General features: G+C 41.4%; 1 protein-coding gene across 3 annotated transcripts in view; it reads left to right on the top strand.

The window, feature by feature from the left end:
• ncam2 (neural cell adhesion molecule 2) overlaps window positions 1–21573 on the top strand; it is a 462302-nt gene that overhangs the window by 279637 nt on the left and 161092 nt on the right. For all 3 annotated transcript variants that reach the window (XM_080878982.1, XM_080878984.1, XM_080878983.1), the window contains exon 2: window positions 18727–18801. In XM_080878982.1, the coding sequence (XP_080735108.1) occupies window positions 18727–18801 (75 nt within the window). The remainder of the gene's footprint in view (window positions 1–18726; window positions 18802–21573) is intronic.

Raw genomic sequence — 21573 nt, 5'->3', positions numbered from 1 at the left:
TAAAAGTCAATATTTGATGTGACTACCTTTATTCTTCAGCACAGTCTGAACTCTCTTAGGCAGCTTTCTTGTAATTTCTTTAAGTAGTCTTCAAGAATAGTTCTCCAGGCTTCTTGAAGGACATTCAAAGCTCTTCTTTGGATGTTTCTGCCTTTCGTTCTGTTCTCTGTCAACATGATCCCACACTGCTTCAATAATTTTGAAGTTCGGGCTCTGGGGAGGTCAATCCATGGCTGATAGAGCTCCACTGTGTGTTTTTCTGTACATGTATACTTTTACTGCACTGGTTTGACAAGATCCCCAACACCACCATCTGAAATGTTGCCCCAAACCACGACAGCGCCTCTCAGTTAGGCTAAAGGGGGTTCTTTTGTTTGGTTTTTTAACACATATATCACTTGTATAGTAGGAGGATTTAGGTTATTCTGAAAACTATGAATGAATCTGTTAGTTTTGCCATTGCCTTAACTATGCTATGTTTCTAAAACATGTCTAATCTGAGCTTCCTAAGAGCTGGATATAAATAGAGTTTTAAAATTGTTTCCCAGCATTGCATAATCTCGTATTTTTAGTTTCAGACATTACAAGCTGTTTTATGATGTGGCTCTGAACCTTTGTCCATTCACATTATGACAATTTGCCCTCTTTTGTTATAGCTGCTGTACAAGTTTTGCACGTGTCATTCGTAAATGACCGTCAGTGCCACTGATCCACTGTTTTTATCCCTTGACTCCTCGGTAAAATGAACGTGCATCTACGGTACAGGGTTCAGGGGAAACAGTGAGGGAGAAAGTTTTGAGTAACATTTATACTGGCATGACTTGACTCAGTGGTGGCTGGTCCTGGCACTCTAAATTCCTCGTTGGCCAGGGCCACAGTGACAGTTGGTGTCAGCTTCTGTCACAAGCGCTGCATGGGCAGCCACGAAACTGTCAGAGAGCAAGAAACCGAGAGAGCGAGAGAGAGTGACGGAGTGAATAACAGAGAGACATGATATCCGAAAGGAATCGCACAGAAAAAAGGTGAGCAGACAACTCATTGCACAACGAAGCAAGAAAAGGGAAAGATGAAAGGCTTTGACTTGAATAAAATTAAGGGTGATGGGTAGAAAGGGAAATAGAAATACAAAAGTGTGCTGAAGTGGGAGGAATTGGACAAGCTGAAAAGCGAGTTATACAGGTTGAGCCTTTGAATCACTGATCTTGAGATCAGAGAAGAGAATGACATTAGCTCGGGCTCTGATTTTTCTTTTGTGTGGCGAGCCCAATTGGAAAAAAAAATAACCTCATTTTCAGCCTCGTATTTTAATGAAAACCCGACATTAAACTCACTGTAGCTAGACAGGATATAGTTGTTTATTTACTGCATTAATTTGCTTTATTACAGTAGCTGTGGAAGCTGTACAAAAGGTAAAGGCATTTAAATTCAAAACCATACGGCAACACAACTTATTGTAATGGCACATCAAACCCTACCTTAGCAGCACTGTGTATAGACCCTGTGCACGAGAAAATGCTAACTTCCTGGTTTGAGACCAGATGTGGGGTTTCCGGTAGCTTTACTTTGCGGTCAATCGCTACTGCGAAGATATACTCCAAAATCATGTCCAAAACTCGAAAACGGAAAGATCGCGTTAAGTTACAAAGAGCAGAAGGTGGGAACACTCGCCACTGTTGTGTCATAAAAAATCTAATGATCAATTTTGACGTTTAAAGAGTTTAGATCGATCAGTTGTTTACATCACTCAACACAAGCAGAACTGCATTACTGCAGCAGAAGACACATCGTCCACATTCAGAAGCACATCTCTGTATAGTGACTGGTCTTATGATTTAAACAGGCAAATGTTCAGCATTCAAACTACAGGTGAAGAATAGTCAAACCAGATGTTTCCCCGTTATGTCGATATCAGCTAGTCAAGTACACACCTATACAGCATGTTAACAAACTGTGAAAAAAGCCACACAAAAAATGAATGATTGCTGGTAAGGGTTTCTATACATTAGTATGTATGAAGGGTATGTTGTGACTTACCTTAAAAATTACAGTGGTCCCTCGCTAATAACGCGGTTCACCTTTCACCTCGCTGTTTTGCAGATTTTTTAGTGCAAGTTTGCATGCTTATTTTTACGTCACATTGTGTCCTGCGTCCTGATCGCTGCAGACGATCTCCTCCGGGACGTCTCTCCTGTACAGTACAGAATCGCTGCATCGATCGCTAGCAGTGTGACTCTGAAGTGCAGTACTGTATGTACACGAAACGTTTTGCACCGTCAAAAAATAAAATTGGCTACTCGATTTCACCTATCACTGGTTATTTTTAGAACATAACACCCGCGATAAACGAGGAGAAATATAACATTTGAATCCATTTTCTCTTTTGCTTTGAGGCGCGGGGAAAAATATCGACAAGTCGATGAACATCATTTATAGATATATTGGGTAAATGCCCAAGACATCTATAGAAATGTAAATCACCGCTTGATTCATTCACTTGCTTAACTTGTTTTGGACCGTAAACCAGGAGCGAATAGGACACAGGAGTTTCCGCACCGGAAGTAGCTTATGCTAACGTGCACAGAGTCAATTCGTCTCCAGTGTTAGTGTAATTGGGATCTACAATCCAGTCCAATTCATACTTAGATTGAGAGAACATCGTTATCCCATTCAGCTGTAAATTTTAGAAAATGAATGTAATTCGTTTTACAGTGTGGATCATTTAGCAGAAAATTCCAGCCTTAATGGTCTGCACAGTGATTGTCACGGGACATACCCTCCCAATTAGAGAGACTCTTGACCTTAAACCTTTGAATTTTATCACAGCCCAAGAAGGCAGAAGATGGTTCTGCTGTGCCTGACTCCACCTTGTATAATCCCCCAGAGCCTCCTCTCTCTCAGGCCTGGCAGGAGCCGCTGACCTCTCCTTTGTGACTGAATTAATCCACGGGCCTGAGATAATGGCTGTGTCACAGCCACCGGCAGGATGTGGCAGGAGAATAATCAGCCCACCACCGTGCCATTTCAATCCCCGCGGCAATGATCGCTTCTGCAAAGAAGAAGAAACGAATGTAAAAAAAAAAATCACGTTGCTCGGCTCATTCACCGGCACGCATGAATGAGAATTAAAGATAACATCCCTTAGAGGTGTAGCAGACAGGCACACCTCAGTGATCACTTTAGATGTTTCCTTCTTGTTTGTGCCAGAGGAGGGTTTTTTTCTTCTTTTTTTTATTCCTTTCAACCCAGAGTCTACATTAACATGAAAATCATCATCATATTTAACAAGGTGGGGATTTGGATGGTGGCTATTTGTGTTTGGTTTACGCATATTCAGAAATCCCGCATCCTATCCTCTTAAAATGTTTAGGCAGATATAGCTTTGACATGTTTGTCCAAAGTCTTTTCTTGCAGTCGCTCTTTGAGAATTTACAATTGTACTTTGGGGCGGTCTGCGCAGCTGAATTGCATATTGTCAAAGCCGAGCATCACTGGCCAGCTGAGACCAAATGACAGTTTCTATTCAAAGAACGCAGAATAGCTCCCAATTGAGGTTGAAAGCAAGAAAATGCGGGCACCTTTTTGCCAGAAGAAAAGCAGAAATGCAAATCTTTGTTTTGTGTCGTGTGAAGCTGTTCTGGAACTGTTGCTCGAGCAATGGTGGATGTTTGATTTCGATCTACAGAAGTGAACGTTTTTTATGTTAAAAATCACACTTTGTTCAACCCTTGTTTCCAATCTGCCGAACGTTCCAAAGGGGAAACGTTTTTGGGGTTCGATGAAACCTGCATCCCTTGTGCGGTGGAGGAAGCTTGTTCCGGATATGAAAAGCCAGGGTCACTTTGTGACCGACGCGGGCTAAATTTCAAGCAAGCGAGCCCCTTAATTAAGCCAACAGATGTGTTTTGTTGCAATCGGGAAGCGCTGTGATGATGCGCCTGCTTGAAAGTATGCATAAAACAATCCACACTTGTCATTAAGGTCAACACTCGCTCTGCTTGTGTTCACCCACCAAGCTTTTAATCACGTCCCGTGTGAATATTCTGATGTTCCACAAATACATAGTGTAGGTGCACTAATGAGCTGCTGTTAAAGATTCAGCTCCCGGTGTGACAAGTCTGCTAGCAACCACCCACAGTAACCACTGTATTATTCCTCTACGCCATCACCTCGTATGTGCATATCCCTTTTGTATTTTCTTTTGCGATGAAAAGTGAACCCAAGCTAACCGGTATTTTAAACTGCCGTGACTGGTTAGCTTTTAAAAAAAAAAGAGAGAAAGAAGTGTTTCGAAATGACCTTATTCACACATAAACAGCTGGCAAAGGGGAATGGCTGAACAAGGGAGTGGATTATTTCTATTTTTATTTGCCTCTGCTTCTTTCTTAGAGAGCGAGGAGAATGAGCGGAGAATGGTGGGAGAGTGGCATCAGCAGCGAGCCGCTCTCTCGCTTCATGCTTTAGTGAATCTGACGGGCAAAACGCCTACATACGTTTACTAGAGGGGTCTTCCTGCTGACAGCAGCCCAATGTAATTCTTGGTGTGTTTAGACTGCTGTTCCTTGTCGTGACACTCATCCTCTATTTGCATTTTCCTGCTTGATTGTCTCTTCTGAAACTGGCTTTCTAGCTTGTGAAATAACACACCTTAATGTGCAGGATTTGACACAATGAGCTCTATTTTTCATGTTTTGCTTTTTTCTTTTTCTTCATTGCTCATTTTTCGAGGCTTCCTCCCAGTGGCCCTCCGAAATCAGATAGTGCCTCCCAGTCCTCCAGGTCTTATAACTGAATCACTCTTCGCCAAACTCAATTGAGTCACCTCCTCCCACAGAGGCGGGACAAGCCTCCCACTGCACGTGGGTTCCCTCATCTCAGTGTACTTATACAGGGGCTGGCGTAGCAATGAGGTGAACTCAGTCGACCCTCTTCAGAAGATCAATATGTAGTGTGTGTTTGATGGCAGGGACTTTTTGAATTTCAAATAGATCTTCATGATCAAACCCTTCACCAACATATACTGGGGTCCATTATCTTGAACACCATGACGTTAGTCATGCATTTTCTATATTATTTGCAGAACATGAGAAAACGTTCCATTTTCGGGGAGGAGGGCAGCCATAGAAACATTGAGAAACACTGGTGATTGAGTGAGGCAAGTCAAAAGAGATCAGAGAGCACAGTCTTCAGTAGTGGCATGGAGAGGTGTGCTCAGAACTTAATTCTGATCTAATTGTAATTATGTAAACCTGAACCTTTCCGCGGTGGCACGGTGGTTAGCACTGTTGCCGCACAGCAAGAAGGTCCTGAGTTCAATTCCACCATCAGGCCGGGGTCTTTCTGTGTGGAGTTTGCATGTTCTCCCCGTGTTTGCGTGGGTTCTCTCCGGGTACTCTGGCTTCCTCCCACCGTCCAAAGACATGCAGCTTGTGGGGATAGGTTAATTGGAAAATCCAAATTGCCACTAGGTGTGAATGTGCGAGTGAATGTGAGCGTGAATGGTTGTCTGTCCCTATGTGTTGGCCCTGCGACAGACTGGCGACCTGTCCAGGGTGTACCCCGCCTCTCGCCCTATGACAGCTGGGATAGGCTCCAGCGCCCCCCGCGACCCTGAAAAGGAGAAGTGGAAGCGAATGGATGGATGAACCTTTCCGCATCCAGCAATATTAGTGAAGTCTGAAGTTAGCCTTTGCCATCAAAAATAATACTTTTTTTAACCTTTAAATTCAATGCACTACATACTTTTGCATGCCATTGCCAAATCCCCTGAGATCCGTTGTCAAGTCATTTCTATTTACAAGCGTAAAGTGAAACCTCACGTGTGCCCAAATGTCACACAGAAACACTCCAGTCTGTCAGAAGCCAGAGCCTATTTGCTCTGACAGGACAGTGCTAACCATTGCACCAGTGTACCACCTACAATATAATTGCATGTGCCAATGAGGTTCTGTTTGTTTTGGGGAATGTTTGTGTGCATGTAGATGTGTCATTATGTCTGTAAACATTGAATTGAATTGAAAGCCTTTATTGTCATTATACATAATATAACGAAATTGGAAACAGTGCACACGTGCTTATAGCACATTATAAAAAACTACACAATAATATAACTATACACTATACGATAATAGTGTAAACATGGATTCTGATAACTTTAACTTTTAAACTTTAATTTGGTGTACAAGTAGGTCCAAGGTCTTCAAGGTCAGCCTAATGATTTAATGTTTGAAATTGACAAAAAAGCCTCATAACTTGAAGTATGATTCGTACTAGTGTGGTATTTTCATCATATTGAAAGTCCCATGTAAAGATTTAAAATATCAGATCAGATATGACCTTTGACCTCTACTTCTAGGTCAATAGAATGATGTGAAGATCAAAGCTATAATAATGCTATATAGACCTATTTAATAAAGCGATATTTCTTAATGCCATTGTTTGTATTGACAACATATAGACATATGATATGTGGAGATTCTAAATATCACATTGGACCTCTGACCTTTTCTTCAAGGTCAAATGAGGTCAAACTTTCATAAAATGTCTTTTATGAAACAGGTGCCTGCATTTTTAATGGCAACAATTATTTTATGCTGACTTTGTTATGGAGATTGCAATTACAAGCTAGAACCCTTTAAATACAAAACACTCATCTTATTTTAATGGAAAATAAAATAAACTCAATATCAAAAATGTCTTTCACATGATAATCATTACTACACTTAAACAAATGTTACTAAACAATGACATGAGTGCTACACATGTACTATAGCCCCTTAAAAACTATAATAATTATACTTAAAATTATGTCAAGTATTGCGCTACAAAATTCTTAAACATTAAAAATATATATATAAAAAAAAAGAATATATGCAATATACAGTATGATTCCTTTAAAACTGAACACTGCCCAGAGACTGCCTTGGTGGAGGTTTGCGGTTGTTATTTACAATAAGTGGTGGATTCATGGATGTAGTTAGGGAGGACTGGATATTAGGAATACTGTGAGATGGAGGCAGATGATCCTCTGTGGCAACCCGTAAAGGTAAAAGTCAAAAGAAAAAGAAGAAGCAGAACTCTAATGGGATTAGAGAATTTAAGAACAGTAATGCAAGTGATTGGCTGGGTGACATACTCACAGGTTTGTCAGTGTGATTCCTGGTCCTGGTCCTTTCCATGTTAAGCCATCCTTTAGCTAAGGTCAGTTGCAATGACCTTGCGTGTGATCATATGAGAGTGAGTGGTAAATGGACTGGTACTTTCTATTTTCACTCAGCACTCAGACTATTTTCAGAGGGGGCATTCATTCATTCATACAAAGCTTTAGGCTGTGCCTTAAGCTCTCTTTACCTATCAGGCAAACTGTCAGACTTCGATAGATACATCGGGGCTAATTTGGAGTTCAGTGTCTTGCCCAAGGACGCTTAGACACACAGACCGGAGGAACCAGGAACGAAACCAGTGACCTTCCAATTAGAAGCTGACCTCCTGAGCCACATACGGTCGCCGTCGCTTGCCTCTGTGTGTATGTGTGTGAACATATGACACATTTGTAAAGTCCTCTTTAGAATCTGGGGTGTAAAACGTGTAATAGAGGAGCAGGCCATCAGCCCTGTATTGCGTTTCAGGCAAATCTGAAGTGATTAGCTAGTGACGTCACCTAAAAACGGTCCTTTTCTGTCGACTCCGAGGACGTAGTTTGGAAAGTTCTCAGCGCACATTGCAAAGCGACACTAAAGTGACAGCACTGGCATCTCATGAATATATATTTAATTAGCTTGTCTGTATGCAGAAAAAATGGTTGGTCATTATAATTGGCCTTATTAACCTGATCATTTGACTGGAACCTTTCTGTCTTGATGGATGACCTTATTAATACCTAAAAGAAAGCTGCCACATTCCTCAGAAAGAAAGAAAAAACTCACTCAAGCGACCCATTTACAGTGTCAGCGATGCTCTTCTTCTTCTTCTTCTTCTTCTTCTTCTTCTTCTTCTACCTTTGTAGTGCAATTTTACACCTGATCAACACATCATTAGCAATCTAGGCTGGCATACAGACTGAGGAGGTGACGGATTGACACCTTGATTGTACTTATCCGAGCATCAGTTTTAATTAGAAGATTTTTGATTGACACTGTTTGAGAACTTTTTGGCTTTTTTTTTGTGTAATAAAATGGAAAAACTTTTTTTTATCATGTCTGGGTAAGGTATGAATATTATCCCCAATCCCTGAAGCGCACTGATGCCACCATGTTGAGAAACAGGTTGCAGCCCGATGAGAAGAGAAAGGATAAAGGAAGGAAATAGAGGAACAGAAATGGTAGGGTGACAGAGATAAGAAAATATAAGGCTAATAGATTAGTCACAGGACTCAGGCGTGCTGAGTGAGTGGGGGATAAAAAAGAAACAAAATAGCAATGAAATGGTCAGAGCTTCTGTATAATTTCCAGTGGAGCATGATTCTGTTTTGAGAAAGGGAATGAGGATAAGGGCATTATCTTGCACCTATGCTTAAAGGCTGGCTTCCCCCCTTATGTTTCCATAAATACAAACACAATATCCAAGAAAATTGGATTTATTCTGTCACAGTGTGAGGCTGCACTTTACTGCACAATCTGGAATAGAAATCGTTTTGGTGATGGAGGATAGGGGAGACAAAGGTCATGAGACAATACCAAGGTTGTACCAGAGCGTGTTTGTCTGAGAGGTACTTTGGGATGGCGGTGGTGTATTTTTATGTGCTGGAGATTTTATGCTCTAAACATTGGGATCTGCATGCCGACCTGCTTTTGTGTGCTTCTCGATGCACTCCGATGTCATTTGGAGAGTCTCTTTCCCCACATTTGCCATCACCTTTGACATCTAGACACTCTGATTGCAAGGTAACAATTGAAAACTCAAATTGGAGCCCTGTTGTTCGACTCCCCTTATTTCTATCATAGCTGGTGATTGCCTTGCCACTTGGGGCTCTGTGCTTTTCCTTCTGGTAACTCATCTGCCCTCTGACACAGCCTCGATTGTCTGTCTGGCTTCACGAGTTTGGTGATTGATTTGTGGAACATGTGGTCCTTTAGGAATATTACTACTACATAAGGCAACTTCATACCTTCTTGTTTTGACTTTCTGTCACTTTTCCCTTCACATTTTTCTTTGGAGTGCTGTATCCAAGAGGGCATCTGGGTTTTCTGGACCAGTTGTTTTGAGAATTTGGTTAAGAAATACAGAAGAATATAATGTTTTACCAAGGTTGCTAGTTCTTTTTGAGGGGGCATTTAAGATCCTTTGACTTTCGCAGTATAATTTGCACTTGCCATTTTAATGGTACTGGCCATTATTACGAGGTTACAGAGATGTTTCACATCATCTCCGTGATCTCAAACATGATACTGCACTTGATCTACGTCAAATGCCAAATTTGATGTAGATTGTATGAGGAGTTGTTGAGATAGGCAAAGAACACCCAGCTGAAAACATGCATAATCTTTGACTGAATCATTTGTTTTCTTACTCTTAGCAAATTCATGGTTGCGGTTTGGACTGGAGGCTATCTCAGATGTCACAGGTCCAATTTCTGAAATTCGTCTCCATATGAATGACCAGTTAAGATACCAGACGTGTCTGTGGGAAGCCGCAGAGATCCAGCATGCAGACTCCACATGGAAAGACAAACCCAGGACTTTCTTGCTGGGAGGCAATGGTGCTAACCACACAACTGTGCTGCCCATTTTGATTTACTAATTACAAGATTTATAGCAAATCAGAATCTGTTATGATCCAGCCACTGCTGAAGTATCTCTGAGTTATGAGCAAGCTTCCTCTCTTGTTCGAATTCATTGTTTCCAGTGACAAAGACGTGACAAGTTGCATTTTCTATCAGAGAAGTGTAGACCTAATGAATGCAGACACCTCTTTCCTTTTGGGAGCTACACAACCTGAACATGGGAGCTGTTTGACCTGTTATCGACCTTGCCTTAGGCTCTATCATCATTAAAAGCGTTTGACAAAAACAGTTTGTCTTTCACAATCACAAAGACTACTCTGATCTAAAATATTTATGGGTCTAATAAATGCAAGTAGCTCAAGAAAGTTAGGGGGGCTAATATAAAATTATGGTAGAAGGAAGTAAAGTAATTCTGTACTTTTAAGAAATATCACTTTAATGAAATTTCATGCCAGTCCTCTTAGGGCTTTCTTTAAAAGCAATGGCATTCATTTAGCAAGTGCCCTAAGGGCAGCTTACATATTTTCTCCACTCTGATACAATGTGAGCCACAAAAACCAACATGCAATAAGACTGGAAAACAGCAAAGTTTTTAATAACAGGCAGTATGTGTATGGTGTTTACTGTAATGCTAATGGGCTTGTTAATAAGATCCAGAGGCGAACTGTAGCAACCCATATATATGAACACAAACAGTGTTTCATTCTGCCTAGTAGCCACAGGGAGATAGAGAGCCAGTGGTGGTGAAATGAGCAAAACATGCTATTATGGCCACCTGCTAGATAAGATCATCTTGCCTTTTCGTGCTAATTAGCAGAAGATTTCACATCTGTCTGAAACAACGCATCTGTGCATTTGCATGTCGCCACATAACACGTATGCATCCGTGACTGCAGAGAGAGAGTGAGTGGTCCGTCACGGCCGCCTCAGCCCAATGCGCAGCAGCTTAAGGATGGGAACCTAAATCGCAAAGCAGCCAGTGAGCAAAAAGCAGAGATACAGAGAAGGTGTGCGGGAAAGTGGTGAGATAATAGGTAGCTGTGGGTTGTGCCTGAGACTGTACACGTGGCCTGAGCCTGTATGTCGGTACGATTGGATATGGTTGGCTGAGTAGAACCGACGCTCTCCTTTTCTATCCTCTCCTCTGCAGCATGAAAGCAGGCTTGTTATGTAGAGGGACAGATACATAGAGCAGGGGACTGAGGGAGGCAGCATTGGCAGACATACAGGTATGTTTTGACAGACTTCAAAACAACTTCAGATGAATCCACAGGCAAAATTGGCAACAAGTATTTCACAGGAGCATTGCTATATTATGCGAATTAAAGATCCAGATACTATGAAAGCGTCCTTGCTGCACTGGAGGAAATTAATCTTTGTAATAGCGTTGCATTGTAGCTCTTTTCCAGCATTCAGTGTTCCCAGTAAAAGGTTACTGCTTTGCTTTCAATCAAGTGCTTATTCATTGTCAAGGTCCTACAGCAAAAATGCTTTCACTTTCTTACATAATAAAAGGCTACCAACTGACACTAAGACAGGAGAAACTGACATGGTCACCTGTGCTGCCATAAGATTGCTGCACAGTATGGCATTAAATCTCCACTACTGCTACTCTACTGGAACACAAGCTTTCCAAGAAATATTAATGCATGTGTGTTTTGATGACTGTGGTTGACTGTGATGTTGTGCACATTGTTGTGGGTTCAGATCTGGTGACTGTCAAGGTAATTCAGCAGGTCATTCAATGTCAATGAGGGTGCCTGGTGTTCTGCTATCTATTGATATTGATATTTATATTGATATACCTTTATTAGTCCCACAAGTGGACTCAAAGCATGCCATGCCAGTAAAGCATAGCCCACAGCATAACAGAGCCACCAGATCCCCATAGCTAGCTTCAATTGTTAATATCTAATCAGCCAATCACATGTCAGCAACTCAGTACATTCAATCATATGGATATGTTTAAGATGACCTGCTCATGCTCCACCTGAGCATCAGTGAAGAAGAAAGGTGATTTAAGTGATTTTGAATGTGGCATATTTGCTGGTGCCAGACAGTCTGGTCTGAGTATTCTAGAAGTTTTTCGCATATAAACATTTGCAGGGTTTACAGAGAATGTTGGAAAAAAGCAAAAATATCCAGTGAGAAACATTCCTCAGGATAAAAATTATAAAGGCCAACTCCTTCAATGGTAACTTAACCACTTGTTACAATCAAGGTATACAAATGAGTACCTCTAAATGCACAGCACCTTGAACCTTGAAGTCAATGGGCTACAGTAGCAGAAGACTGCACCAGGTCTCACAATTTGCTCTCATCTTAGAACTGGAAACTAAGACTACAGTTCACACAGGATTATCAACTTGGACAATTAAAAGTTGAAGAAACACCAACTGGTCTGATAAGTCTTGATTTCTGTTGCGAGATTTGGTAGGATCACAAGTTTACATAAACAACGTGAAAGCATGGATCCATCCCCCCTTCAATCAACAGTTCAGGCTGCTAGTGGTGATGTGTTGGTGTGGAGGATATTTTCTTTGCATACTTTGGGTCCTTAATACCAACTGACATCATTAAAATGCAACAGTCTGCCAGAGAACAAAGTAGTTTGGGCGACTGTGGCTCAGGAAGTAAAGTACGCCTATCTACTGGAAGAGTATGCCAAATTATCCTTGAGAAAGATACTGAACCATGTGCATCCTTGTGAGGGTGTGCACAAATGTTAGCCAGACTGCTAACATGATTGGGGGAATGCGGCTTATAGTAAAACACTCTTTGGGTGTCCAGAGCACGACAGTGCTATATAATTAGCAGTCCGTGTATTAAACATGACAGTGAAATTACTGTAGACTAAATGGTCTCCATAGTCACCAGACTTTATTCCAGGGGTGTCAAACTCCAGGCCTCAAGGGCTGGTGTCCTGCAGGTTTTAGATATCATCCTGAGCCAACACACCTGAATCAAATGATTAGTTCATTACTAGGCTTCTGGAGAACTTCAAGAAATGTTGAGGAGGTAATTTAGACATTTAAATCAGCTGTGGTGGATCAAGAACACATCTAAAACCTGCAGGGCACCGCCTGTTGAGGCCTGGAGTTTGACACCCCTGCTTTGTTCTATCCAGTAGAGCAACTTTGGTCACCTTTGACCTGTCGTGTCAACGTCTCTGTCAAGATATATATTATATATTTTGACAGAGATGTATATATTAAGAACATGGATATTTGTTTTGTTGTTTTTTTCCTACCCAGGTTGAGGTTCAAATAATAAAAAGTGATAATGCTGTGCAGATTGTATGCACAATGACCTAATGTCACTTAATTTGGGGGGGCTGTGTCACAATAACCAATAAAAATACAGAAACAGGAGCTGAAAGTACCAAAGTAAGAGCCAGATCATAGTCTTTACTTTCATATACTCACACCATCGCTCAGTCCCGTGTGCCAGTGCTCACCTAGAGACGATGAAGCTTAAAAAAAAAACAATCTGCCTGTTTAGTGTTTTTGACGATGATTTCCTGCTGCAAACACCTTTTTTGTCGCCCTTTGTTAACGCCTTTGAAGAAGTGTGTAAGACATGCAGGTTCAGGTGAATACAAAACATTGTAAGTAGTATTTTATCTCCTTCCTTCTTTCGCTCTATCCCACTCGTGTGTCTCTCTCGCCGTCTCCGTGGTTCAAGGGAAGAAATCCCTTCAATGTCTCCACAAAATCACACACAATTAAAGCAGAGCATTTTTGCCTCGGGCCCTCGCTGCTCTGTGTGCTTAAAAAAACCTGCGTGTGCGCACACACAATGAAGTAAAGGCCCAAACCGCATATACACCCCCACGCGTTCTTATATGTACAGCCGCACAAACAAACACACAAAAGCATGTTCTCTGCGGTGCACTTATTTGGCCATGGCTTTAATGGGGCTTCTTCTTCTTTTCTTTTTTTTTATTGAGTACAGGATTACAGAATCACATCCCTCTCTCTCGCTTCCAGCTGATTGGACACTCTCAACTCTGTCAATCAAAGACTGGATTTATCCTGCTGCTAAATGCAACGGTGCGTTTAGCCCGCTTCAGTCTGCTCTAGATTTAGTCACACCAACTTAGCTGCTGGCAAGTTCCTGCACCCTGCTGTACCGCTTCCAGATGTCGCTGAATCATGTCACAAGGCCAGCTCTGTCAGCTCCTCCTCGGCTGACCTTAATCACTTCCATTGAGAAATCCAGTGATTGAGACATGAGGCAGCTTCTGTAAAACTTAACTTGTGAAATAACTTGCCCTCTCTTGTAATGAATCCTACTTTTCTTGCCGACAGCTCCTTACCTCAACACGTTTTTAATATTATGGTCTTCATGTTAACCAGGCCTTCCCATGGCATCTCCCTGTGGCTAATTAGCCTTGCATGAGCAACACAAGCACATGGCTAATTTAGCATTTATTTCTCCATCACTGTTTCTTGCACTGTACTTTACACATGCTGTTTACATGCTCAATTAAACTGTGGACTTCACCACAAAGCTTTGCTAACATGCCAGCAGCATCCCTGTGTTTAGCTGCAGTTGTAAAGCAATCCCTCTGTTTTTCTATTTGCTGTAAATGTGGTTAATATGGACGGGGGCACTCGAAGTGATTCGAGTCAACCACTTAACGGCTGAAGAACACTCACTCGTGTTCTGTATGACCCCTCGCTCTCTCAGACGCTCTCTTGGCTGAATTTTCATCCATTTTCAGTGTCTTTGCTCTGCCATATGATGACAGTTGTCTATGATTCACATGGCACTTGCAGAACTACCTCGCTGACTGACCCTCGGCAAGCACCTGTACTGAAAATCATTTAACCTTCACCCTGTACTCCTAAAGAGCTAGAGCTGTGGGTTTTTTAAAAAAAAAAACAATTAAAAACGAGAAACAACTGCAAAGCATATACAGTTTTTTTGTTTTTTTGTTTTTTTGGTTTATGCTCAAAGGCTTAAAAGTTGTCTTTTCTGAAGTTCCCACATTTGTACTAGCTAGCTAGCTACCCACTCTTTGGAAAATCACCGAAAGCTTATTTTCTTTCCAGGACTCGTGGACCTGTGATTATACCACCTGGGAGAAAATGCAACACTAGTCTTTCACTTCACTAATTTTTGGGACTTTAGATCCATTCACCCTTAATGGTGCATCTAGCTTTGCCTTTTGGACTTAAAAGAGCATTTGTGCTATGTTAGAATGCGGGAGGAAGATTGACAGTGACAGAGCTGCTTCCTGTTACATTTTATGAACATTTGTTGCACTTTTGACCACATGCAATGTCAAATTAATTTACAGTAAATGCCTTAATCACACTGTGTGCAGTGGTTAGCAATGCCACCTCACAGCAGCATAGTCTGGGTTAAAATCCTGGGTTCTCTCTGGTTATTTTAGCATGTTCCTGTAGTCCAAAGACTTACTTGAGTTAGGTTGACTGGCAATTTTAAATTTGCCAAAGGTGTGAAAGTGAGCGTGAATAGTTGTCTCTCTGTGATAGCCTTCTGATAGACTTTTGAACTATCCAGGGTGGACAGTACCTGGACAGCTGGGATAGCCTCCAACTACCCTGTGACTCTGAACTAAATAAGTGGAAGTAAATAGATAGATGGATGGTATCTGATTTACCAAATGAGAAAGATTTTCAGTCTGCAACTATCGGTTGTCAGTTTTTGCTATTGCAAAAATGAGATTACCAAGTGACACAGTCATTAAAACCTGTTCTAAATGCTGAATGCATCTGACAAAATCAAGTCTTTGTACTCCCACAAACTGAATGCAAACATGTGGGCTACTGTGCTATTACAGGTATTTCTCTGTGAGATAATGAGCCGTTACAGTCACACATGAATCCAGGCTGTGAAAGCCACGTGCCCAAAGTTAGTGGAGCATTTTCTACTGTACTCAACTTTCCTGAGCTTCATGCTACATTTCAGTGCCAAGCTATGTCCAAGAAGAAAATGTTGCATTAGTGTCACATACATGGGTACCTGGGACCATTATCCTCTGCTTGCCAATACCCTCTAAATATCTTTAGGAGGGTATTGGCAAACACTATAAGTGGGAGAGGATAATTTGTTCTTAATTTTTCACAAGAAAGTTATGATTCATTTTTTAAAATTAGGTTGTATTTTTTCAGTAGCCCTCCTGAGTACTATGACCAGCCAGTTGTGTGTATTAATCTGGCAACTCTGAGGCAAACATTGTGCTTTTTCTCACCTTTGTTGCCGAGTTCAGATACCATAACTGATGCTGGAATTAATCATGTCTCATTGTTGTTAGGAAAGCTGGCGAGTCATGTATAGTATTGACCACCTCTGACACATTACAAATGGCAATCAATGGTTTTGTTTGTTGTCTTATTTTGCTTGTCTCCAAAGCTTCTCAAAGGAGCTAATAATTGGAGCTGATAATTGCTACCAGGCACATAACGTATTGACCCAAGCTCTGTAATAAGCCGGTTGAATGCAGCCGAAAAACATTCCATGCCGGAAAATTGATATAAATAGCATGTCTCTTTGTGTCCCCTCCAGGCGAGACAGTGTTGAGTAAACAAATTCTCCCATCCCATGCTATATTCCAAATCCCATCAGCATTCTCATTAAAATGTCAATGTATAGTCACCGTGTGGACTCTATGTTGTGCATTCTAGCTCAAAAATGCCAACTGATCACTAATGTTCCCCAGGTTCGACTTAATTATATGATTCACACCTAAGATTCCAGCAGCATGGGGAGAAAAAAAAAATCAGGCAATTTTTCTTTTTCCCACTGAGTTTTATGAGCGACTTATTATGTGATCAATCACATACAGCAAGAACAGACCAGAATCAATTAATAATTGAAAACCGTTAAAGTGCTAGAAGCACTGTTTGGAATCTGCCTTAAGTCAAAGGCAGCTGGTGCGGAAGGGCACAGGGTTAAATAGACATGATTAATCAACCTAAGAATAGCATTTGCATCCATTTGAAACAATGCGTGTGTGTGTATATGTGTGTGTAGACAGTAGTGGTGTGTGTAGCTATACTCCAGACTAATTACACGTATGTTTGAAGTCTACTGTGCTTTCACATCAGGCAATTAGTGGCCAATTTAAACGTACTCACAGGTGTCACGTGGCTTTTATTTTGAGTGTCTTGTTGATGGATGTTCCCTCTGCCACAATGATGGCACAAAGTGGGCAAGTGAACTGCTCAGAGCTGAAAAACATTTTTAAAAAATTGAATTCTAGATGCTGGTGAAGCAACCAAACATGCTCAAACTTTAGCTTCTGTTATTTAGCAGTGGAGTCCAAAGTTAGTTGACACTAAGCACAAAAACTGTACTTTATACAAATTATAGCTCTGTGTGAAAGTGGTACAGTAATTGTTTCTACTTCAAACTCTGCAAGTGGAATGGACTTTCTATTGAATTCTATTGAATTTTCATTGTGCAACACCAAAAGAAAATAATCCACCCAATACGAATGAGCCCACTAAGTCTCTGAACTTCCACCACTGACTATTTGACATCGTAACAATCGAGCTGCACTGCAGAAACGATCAAATGTATTGAAAGCTGCTTCTCTACCCCCACCATGGAAATGTGGCAGTGCCTCTTTACTGCCATCTATAGGTGGCACCCAGTTATGACAGAGTTCTCCCAGTGATAGCAGCTTGAGTGTGGCGCTGCTGTTGGTTAGAGTCATTCTCCCTGGAGAAGCTGCAGCTAATCATTGCATCATTTCCTCAATTATTGACAGCCGCCCTGTTAAGTTCCCAGTGTTATAGAGAGAATTAACATCCATTAGAGTATTATTCAGCCTTCATCTGCGTGCCTGTGTGCGCCTGTGTGTTTGTATCTGTGTGGGGTTTGATTTTGATTCTAACTAGACTCGCAGCTCCAAGGGCTGAGAACGAGGAGCTGAGACATGACAGGCTCATCAAAATGTCTCACGATGCCGTGTGACTACTGCTGCGTCGAGAGGCCCTGGCCTAAAATTGACCCTGTCCCCACTGAGTTGCCAATCACCGCTCATCACATTAGACATGTAGACACACTCAGCTCCACGGTGCTGTTGAGCTGCATCTCTGCTCCTGCTTTATTTTATTATTTTTCCTCCTCCCGTTTTCCTCTGACACAGTCTCACATACTTCAGATACCTGCCTTTCACTGCAGCCTTTAAAAACTTTCACTGGATCGCCTATTGTGTGGTATTATAGTGCCACTTACAATGGACCAGCACCGACAAATGGCCTCTGATTGTACTTTGCCTCTGTCACTGCCACCCGCTGCAAGTTTTTACTGTCCTCCAGGCAGCATATTGCCCCCCCGCACAATAGTCTGGTGTATCTTAGCGAGGGTGTAAAAAGCCTTGCATGACAAGTTTTGCAAGCAAAGAAAACACCGGCATTATTGAGTTATTTGCCGATTTCTGCTCGTTTTGAGCTTTTAAAATCCCGCATTGCACTGTTGTTCAATTCATATACCATTGTCGAGAGAGATAACAGCAAATAGCATTACCTCAGGCTGAAAGGAATCCCGTTCATTGTGAGGCTGACTGACAAGCTTGTCACAAACAGCCATGTGCCTAATAGAAGGTATCAAGCCAATCTGTCTCTGAGCTTTGTGCGGCGGAATAGGCGTCTGTTGTTCTGTTGAACGGAAACTTTGAAAAGCAGTTAAAGTTGAATAAGAATATATAAACTGTTCTTTTCAGCTCTGACAATGCCTCTTATACAAGAACGAGCCAAAAACACATCTGAGGAGCGCTTTTTTTATACGGCAAGGGTTCATGCACGTAAGCCCGACACACAAGTGATGCAAACAGATAATGTAACAGAATCTCTTAAAGAGGGACAGAAACAGCCTACTTTGCTGTGGAAGGTGATGCGTTTTGGGAGCAATTTTCTATTATTATGTCTATCCAGTCAACAAATGTGAAACTTCTTTGTGTTTTGTAGTCTCACTTGCAATAACTAATCCATTATCCGCTCTTCCTCTGTCTCTCTTTTGTTCTCTTACAGCCGCCCTGCAAGTGTCTATATCCTTGAACAAAGTGGAGTTAAGTGTCGGAGAATCCAAGTTCTTCATCTGCACAGGTACACAAATGGCATGGCACCCACCCCACCTGCACGAGCTATTCTTTTTAAACTTCTCTATACTCTTTCTTTGAAACTTTTTTCCCCCTCCTTTGGCTCTTTGTGATGTCATGAGTGCAGAATGAGAGCCAATCAGAAGAAAGGTTGGCTTTAAAAGAAAACACAATCTGATATCCGTGTGTTTGTGTTAAACCTTTGTCCCTATCACTTTGATCATAGCACTGACATTCAGTGCTATGATCGCCAGACCGGTCAAACACCCCTTTTTGTTTGTGCAATGTTTTAACTAGAGATGGACTGATCCGATATTACGTATCGGTCCGATACTGACCTAAATTACTGGATCGGATATCGGAGAAAAATAAAAAATGTAATCCGATCCATTAAATATCACGAAAGCACCTCACAAAACTTGCAACACGCCGTAACTCACCTCAGAACGTTAGCACGTCGGAGCAGTATGCATCACGTGATAGAGCGGCTGTGGCATGCGGGACCTGTCGGTGGTCTGGATAGCATTTGGAGCTTCGCTAGCAACCCGGCATTTCATCTCCGACAAAGTTATCCCCGAGAGAAGTAAAGCAAGTGTGTAAGTCCATCTCTGAATGTTTGTAAAGCATTCCTGCGTTAAGCTTAACAAGCGATATATGGAGCGACTTCCTCTTCTTGCTGCTTAATGATCAGCTGATCGGCTTTTCTGTCGTGAGTCCGTCTCTCTTGTTTGCTTTTGGCCCACTTTGCACCAGAAAGAGGAAACCAGCGGCTGAACAACAGCAGCACGTTTAAGCTTGATCAGCTGTTGTTAGAATTTATTTAATATTACTTTCTACACCAGGATCTTTTTCTACGTAGCTGACGCTGGTAACTGTGCAGGGGTGGATCTAGCAAAGTTTAGCCAGGGGGGCCGATAGGGCATGAACAGGGAAAAGGGGGCACAAAGACATACTTTTCTTTCTTATTCTCATTTAAAATGTCGAGCTTTTAATAAATAATTATCTGACACCCAAAGTTTTAATTTGATGTAAAATGAATAGAAGTCAATTACTGTATATAGTAACTATTAAGTCTAATATATATACCCTAGTAAGCTATAGCACTTTTTCCTTTGGGAAGGTACCATCTGTGCAGTCTGCAATTTTGTTGAAGAAAGATGTTGAATCTATTTAATATTTCTTGAAAAATAATTGATTTCTGTGCATTTTTTTTTTCACACTGCATCAAATTAAGGTTGATTACGTCGACTAAGCATCATGAGGTGGAGTGTGTCATATTGAAAAAATAAAACATGTATTGTACAGCTCTCTCTACTCATATGATATATTACGTGATATGATTTGTTGAGAATATTTTTTAGGGTCAGCTTTTTCCTTGTGCGGTGAACCCTTGTGAAGGTCAAGCTCAAATGCTTAGCCAAACTCATGTGCCCGAAGGTCTATTGATCCATAACAAACTGGTAGCAAAAATTGATTTTCACCTTGACTTGATTTTCACCAAAATTAAATGAGCTTGAGCTGTTATTGATGTCGACCATCAAAGAAACATCGAAAATGATATCTTGAAAACTGTGAACACTGGATTGTTAACATAAAGACAAACAAGCTGACCTGATTATGTCCTGTAATTACAAAACTGAACTCACAAAAATTTCATTTTTTGTAGACCCACTGTAAAAAAAAAAGAAAAAAAAAAAAAAGGTTATTAAAATACATTTAACAGTCCACAAAGTTAAGCCCGTCTTCACATTTTCTAAAGTCATCCTGTGAGGCTGGACTGGAGTCTTTGCCAAGCTGATTCTAGGCCCCGGGCCTTATGTTTGACACTCCTTTCTTACGTCATAACAAAGCTGGTTTAGGATCAACATTGCACTGGACCAATCATATTGTCTGAGCTTTCAGTTAGCATTAGCCAAGAAGTTAGCTAAAGCTTCACTAGCAAACCATCCTGGGTGATCTAAATTTGGCTAACAGCAAACCTAACTTGATAACATATTTATTATACTGTATGAATTAACAAAGAATTTAAATGCTTACCAAATTCCTCATTGTTTTTTTCCTCAACACTCCAAAGCAACAATGTGATTGGTCAGTAGCAATGCTGATCCTAGACCGATGTTATTATGATCATTCAGGAACAATACCAACATGAGGATATCATATACACCTTAAAAGGAGAAGAGATAAAATGACTTTCACTTCACTACAGCCCAGTATCAGATAAACAAGCATTATTTTGATTTGATGATGGTGCAAAAGTCAAAGAAGTAAAAGGAGGACGTTGAAAATGACCATAAAGGGTCTCTTTTTAATATTATGCATATGTATTGTATCTGTGACTGTTTGGAGGCAACGGTGGGAGTCTTATATCATCGCTCATGAATGTCTGTTTTTCTGACAGATAACATAAAACAATCCATAACCTCCATATGGTGAGGGACTCTTCGACCCCACTGTGACTCAATCCACACGGGGTCGGGGGGGATGCTCCTGGCTTACCGTTCCTCCTTCTCATTGTCCTCTCTGAACATCATATCAACATAGCAGAAAACCCGATGGTGGGAGCCAGTGGCTCAGTGGGGTGGCGGCACACTCTGGCAGCCCAGGCCGTCCCCTGCTGACTGCCTCTTCTGCCCTGCCAACACACTCAGTGTGGAGCTAACAGCAAAGGGACTAGATACACGTACTGGGAGGAGCATCCAGGGGGCATCGAAGTCTAATACGAGCTTCGGTGGGACAGAAAAAAAACAGAAAAATAACCGAGGCGAATGGAATCAAA

This window comes from Rhamphochromis sp. 'chilingali' (assembly GCF_963969265.1).
Source record: "Rhamphochromis sp. 'chilingali' genome assembly, chromosome: 3".
In the NCBI taxonomy this organism is placed as follows: Eukaryota; Metazoa; Chordata; class Actinopteri; order Cichliformes; family Cichlidae; genus Rhamphochromis; species Rhamphochromis sp. 'chilingali'.
The sequence above is the reverse complement of the archived record's forward strand: the minus strand, read 5'-3'. Positions and strand labels throughout refer to the sequence as shown.